Consider the following 15,870-nt stretch of genomic DNA (forward strand, 5'->3'; position numbering starts at 1 on the left):
GGCGTAGGCTTAGCGTGTGTAACTCTGCTAAATTCGCCTTGCGACCGATCAACTCGGAATGAGGGCCAATGTCCCATTCCCAGCAGTCACCTCTCCAGTCATCACCCAGACACATCCCCTGGTGTTACTGTATAATGTCCCATTCCCAGCAGTCGCCTCTCCAGTCATCACCAAGACACGTCACCTGGTGTTACTGTATAATGTCCCATTCCCAGCAGTCACCTCTCCAGTCATCACCAAGACACGTCACCTGGTGTTACTGTATAATGTCCCATTCCCAGCAGTCACCTCTCCAGTCATCACCCAGACACATCCCCCGGTGTTACTGTACTCCCAAGTCTCCTCAGACCCCAGTCATGTCCCTGTATTATTACTATAGATATAAGTGACGTTATTGTGACACTTCCAGATCCCCTCACCTCCCCAGTCATGTCCCTGTATTATTACTGTAGTACTCTAGTGAGTACACTATGAGGGGGCAAATCAATTAATGAATGTGTAAATCTATAATGTAATAGAGATGCTGCCAACTGATGTATACCATATATGTGATAATAACTTGGATCTTTCTAGTGATCCAATAATGTATAGTGTTTATGCATGTTATTATTCTGTGCCTGCTGAAGGTGAGGGGACTCTGGGAAGCGTGCAGTGTGCGGGGGAGATCATGGAGAAGCTTCCAGAGGTCCCGTGTGCTGAGAGAGGTGGCTGGGCGTGTGTAGCGGCGGTTTTGTTGGTGGGCTGACTAAGGGGAGAGAAAAAGGCTGGCGGTTGAGACGAGGGAGCTTACAGGAAGGCGGTTCCCTGCGAGTGAGAGAGCCCCTGTGGGGGAAAGGAATTGGATGTCTCCCGCTGCGGGTGAGAAGCGCTGTGTTAATTTCCCCTGGTGAACGCAGAGCAGGGACGTCCCGGTGCCTGGTTGTCATGGAGAGTGCTGGGAGGCGGACCGCTGGCGGGGCAGGCTGGTACATGGGAGGAGACCGCAGTGCAGGCAGCAGCTACCAGGAGTCCAGCAGTAGCAGACAGTTTACCCCCGAGGCAGAGCTCAGTCCCTCATCCCATCCAACCCGCAGGGAGAGCCCAGTTGTTGGAGGAGGCGGAGTCGGGGGGAGGTCCAGACCGGGCACACTATCATTGTAAGTGCAGGATGCCCCCATATAAATCCTGCTAATCTGCATTCTCCCCTATCATCCTTTAACTATTAAAGTACCAGCCCCCAGCACAGTAGCACAGGGACCAGCAGCATCGGTGGATCTGAGGAGTATAAATATCACCTCTAGAGACTCCATATCCATTAGATAATGACCAGCAGGGTAGCAGTCATAGAGTGCGGTGGTGTATAATGATGAAAGCAGCTCGGAGAGGGCGCAGGGTCACCTAAACTTGGAAATGATACACTAGGGAGACTAAGCACCCCTCACCTATCAGAGACAGGTGCCAATAACCGGGACTTCTGTATGTTCTGGAGCCACCCCCATGGATCTACAGTGGGGCTATGCTTATACTGGGAAAGGTAACACAGATCATCACCCCACTATATGTAACGAGTAGACCACGGGTGTCAGGGATTCCAGGGTGGAGAGCTCCACGTACTACCTTCCTGTTTCAGGTTGTCTAGGAGCGCTACAATTAGATCTTCCATGGAAACCATGCTATTCATTGCCGTGAAGTAGGGATTGCTCAACAATCATGAGGACAATTGCTACAAGTGGATACCCATATAACCCAGAGTACTTCTTATACACAGACACGAAAGGGCCCCAACCGTGCACGATTATAGTAAGAGAACCCGGGTGGTTTATCAAACACAGCCCCACAACTTTCTTGTGGAATCGTATGTTCTGTATTGCATGCATTACCTTATGTATAGGTGGGGTATATTATTATGTATAGGTGGGGTATATTACTATGTATAGGTGGGGTATATTATTATGTATAGGTGGGGTATATCATTATGTATAGGTGGGGTATATTATTATGTATAGGTGGGGTATATTATTATGTATAGGTGGGATATATTATTATGTATAGGTGGGGTATATTATTATGTATAGGTGGGGTATATTATTATGTATAGGTGGAGTATATTATTATGTATAGGTGGGGTATATGATTATGTATAGGTGGGGTATATGATTATGTATAGGTGGGGTATATTATTATGTATAAGTGGAGTATATTATTATGTATAGGTGGGGTATATTATTATGTATAGGTGGGGTATATTATTATGTATAGGTGGGGTATATTATTATGTATAGGTGGGGTATATTATGTATAGGTGGGGTATATTATTATGTACAGGTGGGGTATATTATTATGTATAGGTGGGGTATATTATTATGTATAGGTGGGGTATATTATTATGTATAGGTGGGGTATATGATTATGTATAGGTGGGGTATATGATTATGTATAGGTGGGGTATATGATTATGTATAGGTGGGGTATATTATTATGTATAGGCGGGGTATATTATTATGTATAGGCGGGTATATTATTATGTATAGGTGGGGTATATTATTATGTATAGGTGGGGTATATTATTATGTATAGGTGGGGTATATTATTATGTATAGGCGGGGTATATAATTATGTATAGGTGGGGTATATAATTATGTATAGGTGGGGTATATAATTATGTATAGGTGGAGTATATTATTATGTATAGTTGGGTTATATTATTATGTATAGGTGGGGTATATTATTATGTATAGGTGTGTTATATTATTATGTATAGGTGGGATATATTATTATGTATAGGTGGGGTATATTATTAGAACGGTTCATGGTTTGAGTATTATATGATATAACTGTATAAGGTGGCCTATAACTTCTTACATATAAAACTAGTATACTTACGGGTGGAACTGTCTCCGTATCTGTGGAAGAGTCTGAAATCACAAAGGAGAGGTACGATAGGTAAATGTGCATAGTCCTATCTGCTTACATCACATACTAATGTTATAGGCGACCACTACAGGGGTAGGGTATTTCCTAAGCGATTAGAGTATTGGGCTCTGAATAGCTTGGGTGGAGGCACATTGCACATATACACTGTACCCCCAGGTAAAAAAGGGGTTACATCATACCTCCCAACATGACCCTCTCCAGGAGGGACAGAATACTCTGCTCCTGGACTTCCCTCTTAATTTATGATTGCCCTCACCTGTGTAATGAAACGCCTTTCTTATCCATTAACCTGTTCGAAACAGGTGCCAGCAATCACAAATTAAAAGAAAAATCCAGAAGCAGAGCATGTTGTCCCTCCTGGAGAGGGTCGTGTTGGGAGGTATGGTTACATTACTATAGATATGTGATGTCACTGTGACACTCCCAGATCCCCTCACCTCACCAGTCATGTCCCTGTATTATTACTATAGATATAAGTGATGTCTCTGTGACACTCTCAGTTTCCCTCACCTCACCAGTCATGTCCCTGTATTATTACTATAGATATAAGTAATGTCACTGTGACTCTCCCAGATCCCCTCACCTCCCCAGTCATGTCCCTGTATTATTACTATAGATATGTGATGTCACTGTGACATTCCCAGATCCTCCTCACCTCCCCAGTCATGTCCCTGTATTATTACTATAGATATAAGTGATGTCACTGTGACACTCCCAGTTCCCCTCACCTCCCCAGTCATGTCTCTGTACACTCCCAGGTGTGTGATATACATTTGCTTCATACTGAGCAATATTTTCAATCCCCAAAATTACATATAATAAAATTAATAATAATAACGACACTAAAGGCTGCACCCCAGTATAAAAATAATAACAGATGTCTTTAAAAGCAGGACACCTCAGGCCATTCCTCCTGTATTGTAAGACATCACTAACACTCCCAATGTCTAATAATAATACCTGGACACCACAAGCCGCTGTCCCTGTACAATAATAACCGTACACAAAAACCTGCTCCCCCTGTATAACACAAATAGCAACAGGACACCACAGGCCGCTCCCTCTGTATAATAATAACAACAACAGGAAACCACAGACTGCTCCCTCTGTATATTAATAATAATGACAGGACACCACAGGCTGCTCCCCCTGTATAGTAATAATAACAGGACACCAAAGGCTGCTCCCCCTGTATAGTAATAATAACAGGACACCACAGGCTGCTCCCCCTGTATAATAATAATAACAGGACACCACAGGCTGCTCCCCTGTATAATAATAATAATAATAACAGAACACCACAGGCTGCTCCCCCTGTATAGTAATAATAACAGGACACCACAGGCTGCTCCCTCTGTATAATAATAACAGGACACCACAGGCTCCTCCCCCTGTATAATAATAATATCAGGACACCACAGGCTGCTCCCCCTGTATAGTAATAATAACAGGACACCACAGGCTGCTCCCTCTGTATAATAATAACAGGACACCACAGGCTCCTCCCCCTGTATAATAATAATAATAATATCAGGACACCACAGGCTGCTCCCCCTGTATAGTTAGATGCCATTACCTGATCTCCACGGACACTGCGAGGCTGCAACAGTCGATGAAAACTCACTTCCTGTATGTGGAACGCACAGTACGGAAGTAAGGTGGACCGCACAGACAGGAAGTAGGGTATGATTGGCACAGGCCGCTTACTGGTTACTGGCCCCTCCCCTCCTTCACCCCGCCTACAGCCCCGCCCTCTGTAACGATTATTACTATACATGTCCTCAGTGCAGGAGGTCGGCGGCCATTTTCTTGTAGACAAGTCCAGCAGCAGTAATAGGGTCCCTGGCCGAGTAGTGACGTCAGGAGCGGCGGCCATTTTCCCCTGGTCTGAGCTCCGCCTTCCTTCTATCATTCCCACAAGGCAGCAGGAGCAGAGAGCAGCCATTGCTGTGTCTGGCAGCAGGTAATGATATTATTATTATTATTCTATAGGCTGAGCAGCTCTGGTGTCAGGTTCTGTACTACAGGGGGAGCAGCCTCTGGTGCCTTGTTATAGTGCAGCTGGAGCAGCCTCTGGTGCTGCATTATCTTTGTACAGGTGGCTGACACTCTAGTGTCCTATTACTGTAATACAGGTGGCGCAAGACTCCGCCGTTACCGTAATACAGGTGGCGCAGACCCCACCATTACCGTAATACAGGTGGCTCAGACCCCGCCATTACCGTAATACAGGGGATGCAGACCCCGCCATTACCGTAATACAGGGGATGCAGACCCCGTTGTTACCGTAATACAGGTGGCGCAGACCCCACCGTTATCGTAATACAGATGGCGCAGTCCCCGCCATTACCGTTATACAGGTGGCGCAGTCCCCGCCTTTACCGTAATACAGGTGGCGCAGACCCCGCCGTTGCTGTAATTCTATAAACGGGACATTACAGGTGTTGTGTCCTGTGGCATTGTACTATACAGGTGGAGCGGCATATGTTGTATTAATATTCAGAGGAGCTGTATTAAAATACAGGGGAGTGGCATGTGTTGTCCTACTGTACAGGGGGAGCGAACTGGGGCATCCTCCTATACAGGGGTAGTGGATTATGACATCCTACTATACAGGGGGAGCAGCCTGTGTTGCCCTTTTATACAGGGGAAGTGGCCTGTGGTGTCTTGTTACTTTTATTATATAGGGTGAGCGACATGTATTGTCTTTCTATACAGGAGTGGCCTGTGTTGTCATAATACAGGGGTAGCATCCTGTACTGTCATAGTATACAGGGGGAGTGGCCTGTGTTGTCATAATATACAATTGGAGGAACATGTGGTGTCTTCTTACTTTTATTATATAGGGTGAGCGACATGTATTGTCTTTCTATACAGAAGGAGTGGCCTGTGTTGTCATATTACAGGGGTAGCATCCTGTACTGTCATAGTATACAGGGGGAGCGGCCTGTGTTGTCATAATATACAAGTGGAGGGACCTGTGGTGTCTTGTTACTATTATTATATAGGGTGAGCGGAATGTATTTTCTTTCTATACAGAAGGCGTGGCCTGTGTTGTCATAATATACAGGGGCAGCGGCCTGTGTTGTCATAATATACAGGGGCAGCGGCCTGTGTTGTCATAATATACAGGGGCAGCGGCCTGTGTTGTCATAATATACAGGGGTAGCTTCCTGTGCTGTCATAGTATACAGGGGGAGCGGCCTGTGTTGTCATAATATACAGGGTCAGTGGCCTGTGTTGTCATAATATACAGGGGTAGCTTCCTGTGCTGTCATAGTATACAGGGGGAGCGGCATGTGTTGTCATAATATACAGGGGTATCTTTCTGTGCTGTCATAGTATACAGGGGGAGCGGCCTGTGTTGTATTTATTATTTATTAGCAGTTTCTTATATAGCGCAGCATATTCTGTTGCGGTTTACAATTACAACATCAGTTATTGAACAAAACTGGGTAAAAACAGACAGACATAGAGGTAGGAAGGCCCAGCTCGCATGCTTACAATCTATGGGGAAATAGGCATTGATACACAAGGATAGATGCTACCTGTTGCATAATGGTCCACCAGCTTGCTAGGTTCTTAATGGGTTGTTTGATATGATCACCCAGCTATGAAATGAGGTATAGATTGAGAACAGCAGAGGACCCAAGACTGAGCCTTGCGGTACTCCAACTGATAGAGGTAGAGAAGAAGAGATAGAATCAGAGAAGTGAACACTGAAAGAGCGATTAGATAGGTAGGATGAGAACCAAGAGAGGGCTGTGTCCTGAAGACCTAGAGATTGTTAGGCGCCGGGGTCCGCTCGTCGGTGCGGCCCGGCGCCTAGCAACCAGGGACGCCGTACGCGGCAACGCTGGACACCGGGCGCACTGAGCCGCACGGACCCTAGCAACGGGGACGCCACTGACGGACCGCGTTCCCCGTTGCTGGGTCCAGGGTTTAATGAACCTACACCTGTTTCTTGGCCGTGCAGCAAGGCAGCTGCACGGCATGTAGGTAATTAGCCCTGTCAGCACCTGATTGGAGGACTCCTCTTCATATGCACTCTCAGGACTTCTCACAGACGCCGGTAATAGCTTCCTGCATGCTGTTTCTGTTTGCTGAGAGTCTGTTCCAGTCTTGCTGTATCCGGTCATCCCAGTATTCGGAAGTCCTGAACTCGGAAGTTGTCATCTTATTCCTGGAGTCCTGACTAATCACCGTATAACATCCAGTGGTGTTCGTGAGTCGTGGCTTCGCCGTGTGTTGCGGCTTGACCGCTTTATTATTTATTATTTGTGTTTTGGAGCATTTCGCGGAGGGTTCCGCTTCCACAGGTCCACTCTGGTATCCAGCGGTGCTGGGTAGGAGTATTGGACAAGTGGATTTTGGTTGTCCTTTTCCCTGGCGGGTTTCCGCACATACTTCAGGTTTTGTTAGTTAGCTTGTTGCCCCTGGCCTGTTGTCAGTCAGAGGTCCTCTTGTTATCATCCTGCCTCGGATTTCCCTTTGTCTCTCACTAAGACGGGTGGCACCGGAGTTGGGCAGACATAATCCGCCCTTCAAACGTGGCTGCCAGGGGCTCAAGAAACCATAGTCTCGCAGGGGATTTCCGATAGCACGGGTGAGACAATAGAGTTAGGGCGCCAGGGGCAACTAGTCTTTCCTGCTCCCGTTACATACATTCCATTCCAGCGCTCTGGTCCTTGTCATAAGATCTCCTCTGGTCAGGAGTGCTGGAATCATAACATTATTACCGGCCATACCAAAACTTAAAATGAAACGGAGTTTCATTTTTTCTTATTCAGTTTTTGTAAGAAATTGTCGGCCTCATGAATCCAACAGGGTTAGGACCAAATCCTGGTCAGCTCTTAGTCAGTCAGATTCAAGAACTTACTCAGATGGTTCAGGATCTTTCCCTTCGGGTGAAGTCGCAGGAAGATCTTTTACGAACTTCCCCGAGGGTAGTTCCTGAACCAAAAATGCATTTGCCTGACCGTTTTTCTGGTGATAGAAAAGAGTTTTTTAATTTTAAAGAATCCTGTAAACTTTATTTTCGTTTAAGACCGATCTCCTCGGGTACTGAATCTCAGCGGGTCGGGATTATTATTTCTTTGCTCCAGGGGGATCCCCAGACTTGGGCATTTGGTTTAAAAGCAGATGATCCGGTGTTATTGTCAGTAGACGCTTTTTTTTGGGTCTTTAGGACTATTATATGATGACCCTGATAGAGAGGCATCCGCTGAATGTCAATTGCGCGCTCTCAGACAGGGTAGGAATCCTGCAGAGGTTTATTGTACGGAGTTTCGCCGGTGGTCAAACGACTGTGGCTGGAATGACCCAGCCCTGCGCAGTCAGTTTCGCCTCGGCTTATCAGAATCTATTAAAGACAGTCTCCTCCAGTATCCCGCTCCTGAGACTCTCGATAAACTCATGGAGCTTTCTATTAAGATTGATCGTCGTCTCAGAGAGCGGAAGGCTGAAAAAGGAGCATCGGTCAGGTCATCTCCATGTGTATATTCCATTCCTGAGGACCTAGAGGAGCCCATGCAGATGGGTCTCTCCCGGTTGTCTCCTGAAGAGAGAGCCAGAAGGCAAAACTCTGGTCTTTGTTTGTACTGTGGGGGTAAGGGACATTTTGCTCGTAATTGTCCGAATAAGTCGGGAAACGCCTTGACCAGGTGAATTGTGAGGGGGTTCACCTAGGTCTGCAGCTTATCTCCTCGAATAACTCCCTTTTAGTCCCAGCTAAGGTTTCCTTTGGCAGCCTCAGTTCCTCGGTATCGGCTTTTGTCGACAGTGGAGCCGCAGGAAACTTTATGGATTTAACTTGGGCTAAGGCCTTAGGCATTCCTCAGTTATCTTTGGGTAGGTGTGTCACCATGCATGGCTTAGATGGGAGTCCACTGTCCAATGGGGTTATTTCCCTCTGTACACCCGCTGTACTACGTACGGTAGGAGCTCTTCATTCTGAAAAAATCGAGTTCTTCCTTACCCATTGCCCAGCAGTTCCAGTGGTTCTGGGTCACCCTTGGCTGGCCTTTCACAATCCCACCATTGATTGGCGGTCAGGGGAGATTTCTCAATGGGGTACCTTCTGTGATAAGGAATGTATTTCGTTTCCAGTCAGAATAGCTGCTGCCATTCCTGAACTCATTCCCGTGGAGTACCAGGAGTTTGCTGATGTGTTCTCCAAGGGCAATGCAGACATTCTGCCTCCCCATCGGCCTTATGATTGCGCCATTGAGCTAACTCCTGGTGCCGCATTGCCAAAGGGAAGGTTATATGCTTTATCCGGGCCAGAAACTGCGGCCATGAATGACTATGTTAAAGAGAGCCTAGGGAAAGGATTTATTAGGCCATCTAAATCCCCTTTAAGTGCAGGCTTCTTCTTTGTGGAGAAAAAGGATGGCTCACTTAGACCTTGCATTGACTACAGAGCCCTAAATAAAATCTCAGTTAAAAATACTTATCCTCTGCCGCTGATTTCCGTCCTCTTTGATCAGCTGCGTTCGGCTGTGATTTTTTCCAAAATTGACCTAAGAGGAGCGTATAACCTCATCCGAATCAGGTCCGGAGATGAATGGAAGACAGCCTTCAGTACTCAGTCGGGTCACTACGAGTACCTAGTGATGCCGTTCGGCTTGTCTAACGCTCCAGCAGTTTTCCAGGACCTCATTAACGATGTGCTCCGTGACTTCCTAGGGAAATTCGTGGTCGTTTACTTAGACGACATCCTGATTTATTCTGACTCTATTGAACAACATGTTACCCAGGTGCGTCAGGTTCTTCAAAAGTTACGTGAGAATCATCTATATGCCAAACTGGAAAAATGTGAGTTTCATGTCACGGAGGTATCTTTTTTAGGGTACATTATTTCCCCTCGGGGATTTTTCATGGAACCAAAGAAGCTCCAGGCCATCCTTAGTTGGGCGCAACCCACCAATTTAAAAGCAATTCAGCGCTTTTTAGGGTTTGCGAATTATTACAGGAGGTTCATTCATTCTTTTTCCGACCTGGTTGCTCCCATTGTGGCCCTGACAAAGAAAGGAGCGGATCCTACCAACTGGTCGCGTGAAGCGGAGTTGTCCTTTCGGGCCTTGAAACAAGCTTTTGTCTCGGCTCCAGTCCTCAGACATCCCAATCCAGGATTGTCCTTCGTTGTGGAGGTCGATGCCTCGGAGGTTGGAGTAGGGGCTATACTATCTCAGAAGGATCCGGAGTCTCTGGAACTACATCCTTGTGCCTTTATGTCCAGGAAATTCTCCTCCGCTGAATCCAACTATGACGTTGGTAACCGGGAATTACTGGCAATAAAATGGGCTTTCGAGGAGTGGAGGCATTGGCTGGAGGGAGCAACACATACTATTTCAGTATTGACTGACCATAAGAATCTGCAATACATCGAATCAGCTAAGCGGCTGAATGCCCGGCAGGCTCGTTGGGCTTTGTTCTTTACTAGTTTCAAATGTATTATTACTTTCAGGCCAGGTTCCAAGAATACCAAGGCAGATGCTCTGTCACGCAGTTTTCTTCCGGTTCATGATAACAGTCCTGTTACTCCCATACTTCCATCTTCAGTCATTTGGGCAGGCCTCACACAAGATTTATTTACCCAGTTAAAACAGCTGCAACACCAAGCTCCTGGAAATACTCCTGCTGGTCGTCTTTACGTCCCTGATTTCTTGAGAGCTACTGTTTTGACTGAGTTCCATGATAACAAAGTTTCCGGGCATCCAGGGATCTCTAAGACATTGGAGTTAGTCTCCCGCTCAGTATGGTGGCCTGGTCTTTCTAAAGACGTTAAGGAGTTTGTTTTTTCATGTCAGGTTTGTGCACAGCATAAGGTTCCCCGTTCCTTGCCTATCGGGCAACTTATGCCCTTAAATGTCCCTCTCAGGCCATGGTCTCATATTTCCATGGATTTTGTGGTAGACCTTCCCCTTTCAGCTGGATGCAGAGTTATTTGGGTGGTAGTGGACCGTTTTAGCAAGATGGCTCATTTCATTGCCCTTCCCCGACTGCCATCTGTCCAAGGATTGGCAGTTTTGTTTCTCCGCCATGTTTTCAGACTTCATGGGTTGCCCACTGATATTGTTTCTGATCGGGGTCCACAATTCATTGCACAATTCTGGAAGTGTTTTTGTGCTTCATTAAAGATGAGATTGTCATTAACATCTGGTTACCACCCACAGTCCAACGGGCAAACCGAGCGAGTTAACCAATCATTGAAACAGTATTTGCGTTTGTACTCTGCCAAACTCCAGAATGATTGGTCGGAGTTTCTTCCATTGGCGGAGTTTGCTTACAATAATTCTTGTCATTCCTCCACCAACGTGTCTCCATTCTTTTCAGTTTTTGGTTTTCACCCCAGAGCTAATTCTTTTTTTCAACATTCCTCAGTTTCCTCGCTAACCTTAACCTCCCATCTCAGAGCCATTTGGAAAAAAGTGCACCTTGCTCTAAGAAAAGCGGCCTTTTGAGAGGAAAAAATTTCTGACTGGCTCCGACGTCCTTGCAATTTTAAGGTGGGAGATAGAGTATGGTTGTCGACTCGTAACATTAGACTTCGACAATCTTCAGCTAGGTTGGGACCCAAATTTATTGGACCATTTCATATCATTAAAAAAGTTAACCCAGTTGCTTTCCGGTTACATTTACCAAAATCTCTTCGGATTGGTAATACGTTTCATTGCTCCCTGTTGAAGCCATACATTTCTTCCAGTAAATTTCCTCGGAAGATCTCTCAGGGAAGATCTCCAGTGGACGTACAGGGACAACAGGCGTTCCTGGTGGAGAAGGTTCTCGATTCCAAGTTGTCCAGGGGCCGGCTTTATTTTCTGGTTCACTGGAGAGGTTATGGTCCAGAGGAAAGGTCCTGGGTCCTGGATAAGGATCTTCATGCCCCAAGGCTCAAGAGGGCATTTTTTCGGGAATTTCCTTGGAAACCTGGCTTTAGGGGTTCCTTGACCCCTCCTCAAGGGGGGGGGGGTACTATTAGGCGCCGGGGTCCACTCGTCGGTGCGGCCCGGCGCCTAGCAACCAGGGATGCCGTATGCGGACATCCGCTGGCTCCCTGGCAACGCTGGACGCCGGGCGCACTGAGCCGCACGGACCCTAGCAACGGGGACGCTACTGACGGACCGCGTTCCCCGTTGCTGGGTCCAGGGTTTAATGAACCTACACCTGTTTCCTGGCCATGCAGCAAGGCAGCTGCACGGCATGTAGGTAATTAGCCCTGTCAGCACCTGATTGGAGGACTCCTCTTCATATGCACTCTCAGGAATTCTCACAGATGCCGGTAATAGCTTCCTGCATGCTGTCTCTGTTTGCTGAGAGTCTGTTCCAGTCTTGCTGTATCCGGTCATCCCAGTATTCGGAAGTCCTGAACTCGGAAGTTGTCATCTTATTCCTGGAGTCCTGACTAATCACCGTATAACATCCAGTGGTGTTCGTGAGTCGTGGCTTCGCCGTGTGTTGCGGCTTGACCGCTTAATTATTTATTATTTGTGTTTTGGAGCATTTCGCGGAGGGTTCCGCTTCCACAGGTCCACTCTGGTATCCAGCGGTGCTGGGTAGGAGTATTGGACAAGTGGATTTTGGTTGTCCTTTTCCCTGGCGGGTTTCTGCACATACTTCAGGTTTTGTTAGTTAGCTTGTTGCCCCTGGCCTGTTGTCAGTCAGAGGTCCTCTTGTTATCATCCTGCCTCGGATTTCCCTTTGTTTCTCACTAAGACCGGGTGGCACCGGAGTTGGGCAGACATAATCCGCCCTTCAAACGTGGCTGCCAGGGGCTCAAGAAACCATAGTCTCGCAGGGGATTTCCGATAGCACGGGTGAGACAATAGAGTTAGGGCGCCTGGGGCAACTAGTCTTTCCTGCTCCCGTTACATGCATTCCATTCCAGCGCTCTGGTCCTTGTCATAAGATCTCCTCTGGTCAGGAGTGCTGGAATCATAACAGAGATTGTAGTGTTTGTATGAGAAGAGAGTGGTCAACAGTGTCATAAGCAGCAGAGAGATCTAGAAGAATGAGTAGTGTGTAATGGCCTTTAGATCTAGCAGTGACTAGATCATTCACTACTTTGGTCAGTGCCATCTCTGTGGAGTGTTGGGCATGAAAGCCTGACTGAAGTGGGTCCAATAAGTTGTGGGAGTTAAGAAAGTGCGTGAGGCGAGTGTAGGCAAGTCTCTCAAGTAGCTTGAAGGGACCTGGTAGCTGAGAAATGGGACGGTAGTTAGAGAGTGTGTTTGGGTCAGAGTTGTGTTTGTTTAGAATGGGAGTAATCAGTGCATGCTTATACAGAGAAGGAAAGATACCAGTAGAGAGAGAAATTACAGATTTTAGTTAAGGTTGGGATAAGCACAGGAGACAAAGTTTTACTGACCTGTGAGGGTATAGGATCAAGAGGAGAGGTAGTGGAATAGGAGGATGGAAAGAGTGTTGATACTTCATCTTCACTTGTGGGATCAAATGAAGAGAAAGTGCCAGAGGGTTCAGGTAGGGAATGGAGCAGGTCACTGGCTGAGGAAGAGCATACCATTTAATCTTGGATTTTATCACTCTTATACTTGAAGTAGGAGGCAAGTTCTTGTGCAGTGATAGTAGCTAGTGGGGGAGGTGAGGGAGGGTAAAGAAGTGATTTATATGTATTAAAAAGTCGCTTGGGGTTGGTGGCATGAGAAGAGATTGGAAATATGTTTGTTTGGCAGTGTCCAGGGCCTGATGATAGGAGTGGTAGGTGGTCTTATATATGAGGAAGTCACTTGGATTCTGAGATTTACGCCACTGACGTTCTACTTTACGTGACAGTTTTTGTAGGTGTCTTGTTGATTTAGAGTGCCATGGTTGGCATATATATGTATACAGTGACACAAGGGGATATGTCTTAGTGATGACTGGAGAGGTGACGGCTGGGAATGGGGCATTATACAGTAACACAAGGGGATATGTCTGAGTGATGACTGGAGAGGTGACGGCTGGGAATGGGACATTATACAGTAACACCACGGGATGTGTCTGGGTGATGACTGGAGAGGTGACTGCTGGGAATGGGACATTATACAGTAACACCAGGGGATGTGTCTGGGTGATGACTGGAGAGGTGACGGCTGGGAATGGGACATTATACAGTAACACCAGGGGATGTGTCTGGGTGATGACTGGAGAGGTGACTGCTGGGAATGGGACATTATACAGTAACACCAGAGGATGTGTCTGGGTGATGACTGGAGAGGTGACTGCTGGGAATGGGGCATTATACAGTAACACCAGGGGATGTGTCTGGGTGATGACTGGAGAGGTGACTGCTGGGAATGGGGCATTATACAGTAACACCAGGGGATGTGTCTGGGTGATGACTGTATCACTGTGTGTGTCAGGTTCCTATAAGGTGTCATGATGTCACTGTCTATGTCTTCATGCAGGAGGTGGAGTATATAGAGGAACACAGGGGTCTGTACAAGGACGTGATGATGGAGAATCACCGGCCCCTCACATCACTGAGTAAGAGGAGACTGTCATGTATTGTACAGGGGAGAGCAGGTATGTGGGACCCCCCATATACACACACATCATCTGATAATCACATATATACACTGTACTCAGTCACTGTGTGTCTCTTACAGATGGACCCAGTAACAGAGATACCCCAGAGAGATGTCCCCGTCCTCTGTATTCCCAGGATTGTACAGAGGAGAATCACAGGATCCCACAGGAGGATCAGGTAGGTGGAATTTAGGGTGTCGCCCATATACCAAAGTGATTGTCACTATATAATGTGTAGAGAAGCTGTGTGTTTTATACACTGATATTACACTATCTGAAATCAGACATTATTAATGTATATTGTTTTGTGGGCTATTTAGGATAACTGTCTGACTGATATAAAGGCAGAAGATACAGAGGGAGAAGAAGAGACGTATGTGACTGATATAAAGGCAGAATATATAGATGGAGAAGAAGAGACGTATGTGACTGATATAAAGGCAGAAGATATAGAGGGAGAAGAAGAGACCTATGTGACTGATATAAAGGCAGAAGATACATTGGGAGAAGAAGAGACGTATGTGACTGATGTAAAGGCAGAAGATATAAAAGGAGAAGAAGAGACGAATGTGACTGATATGAAGACAGAAGATACAGAGGGAGAAAAAGAGACGTATGTGACTGATATAAAGGCAGAATATATAGAGGGAGAAGAAGAGACGTATGTGACTGATATAAAGGCAGAAGATACAGAGGGAGAAGAAGAGACGTATGTGACTGATATAACGGCAGAAGATATAGAGGGAGAAAAAGAGACGTATGTAACTGATATAAAGGCAGAAGATATAGCGGGAGAAGAAGAGACGTATGTGACTGATATAACGGCAGAAGATATAGAGGGAGAAGAAGAGACGTATGTGACTGATATAAAGGCAGAAGATATAGCGGGAGAAGAAGAGACGTATGTGACTGATATAAAGGCAGAAGATATAGAGGGAGAAGAAGAGACGTATGTGACTGATATAAAGGCAGAAGATCTAAAGGGAGAAGAAGAGACGTATGTGACTGATGTAAAGGCAGAAGATATAGAAGGAGAAGAAGAGACGTATGTGACTGATATGAAGACAGAAGATACAGAGAGACAAGAAGAGACGTATGTGACTGATATAAAGGGAGAAGAAGAGACGTATGTAACTGATATAAAGGTAGAATATATAGAGGGAGAAGAAGAGACGTATGTGACTGATATAAAGGCAGAAGATATAGAGGGAGAAGAAGAGACGTATGTGACTGATATAAAGGCAGAAGATATAGCGGGAGAAGAAGACACGTATGTGAGGGGTGATCAGCAGTGTAAGGAGGAGGAGATCCCTACAGATATCAGCACAGGTGAGTAATAAACACTTATTACAGAAGTCACATATTCTCCTTGCTCAGTCACTACAGCAATCTCTTATCCTACACCCTCCTCTGTCAGTACAGACTATT

At 46.2% G+C, this 15,870-nt stretch overlaps 1 protein-coding gene across 1 annotated transcript in view; it reads left to right on the forward strand.

Moving 5' to 3' along the window:
• Positions 1 to 15,870, forward strand: part of LOC135037958 (zinc finger protein ZFP2-like) — a 145,981-nt gene that overhangs the window by 71,178 nt on the left and 58,933 nt on the right. The window contains exons 2-4 of the mRNA XM_063954610.1: positions 14,322 to 14,439; positions 14,523 to 14,620; positions 14,763 to 15,771. Of these exons, the coding sequence (XP_063810680.1) occupies positions 14,322 to 14,439; positions 14,523 to 14,620; positions 14,763 to 15,771 (1,225 nt within the window). The remainder of the gene's footprint in view (positions 1 to 14,321; positions 14,440 to 14,522; positions 14,621 to 14,762; positions 15,772 to 15,870) is intronic.

This window comes from Pseudophryne corroboree, unplaced genomic scaffold (genome assembly GCF_028390025.1).
Source record: "Pseudophryne corroboree isolate aPseCor3 unplaced genomic scaffold, aPseCor3.hap2 scaffold_695, whole genome shotgun sequence".
NCBI classification, from domain to species: Eukaryota; Metazoa; Chordata; class Amphibia; order Anura; family Myobatrachidae; genus Pseudophryne; species Pseudophryne corroboree.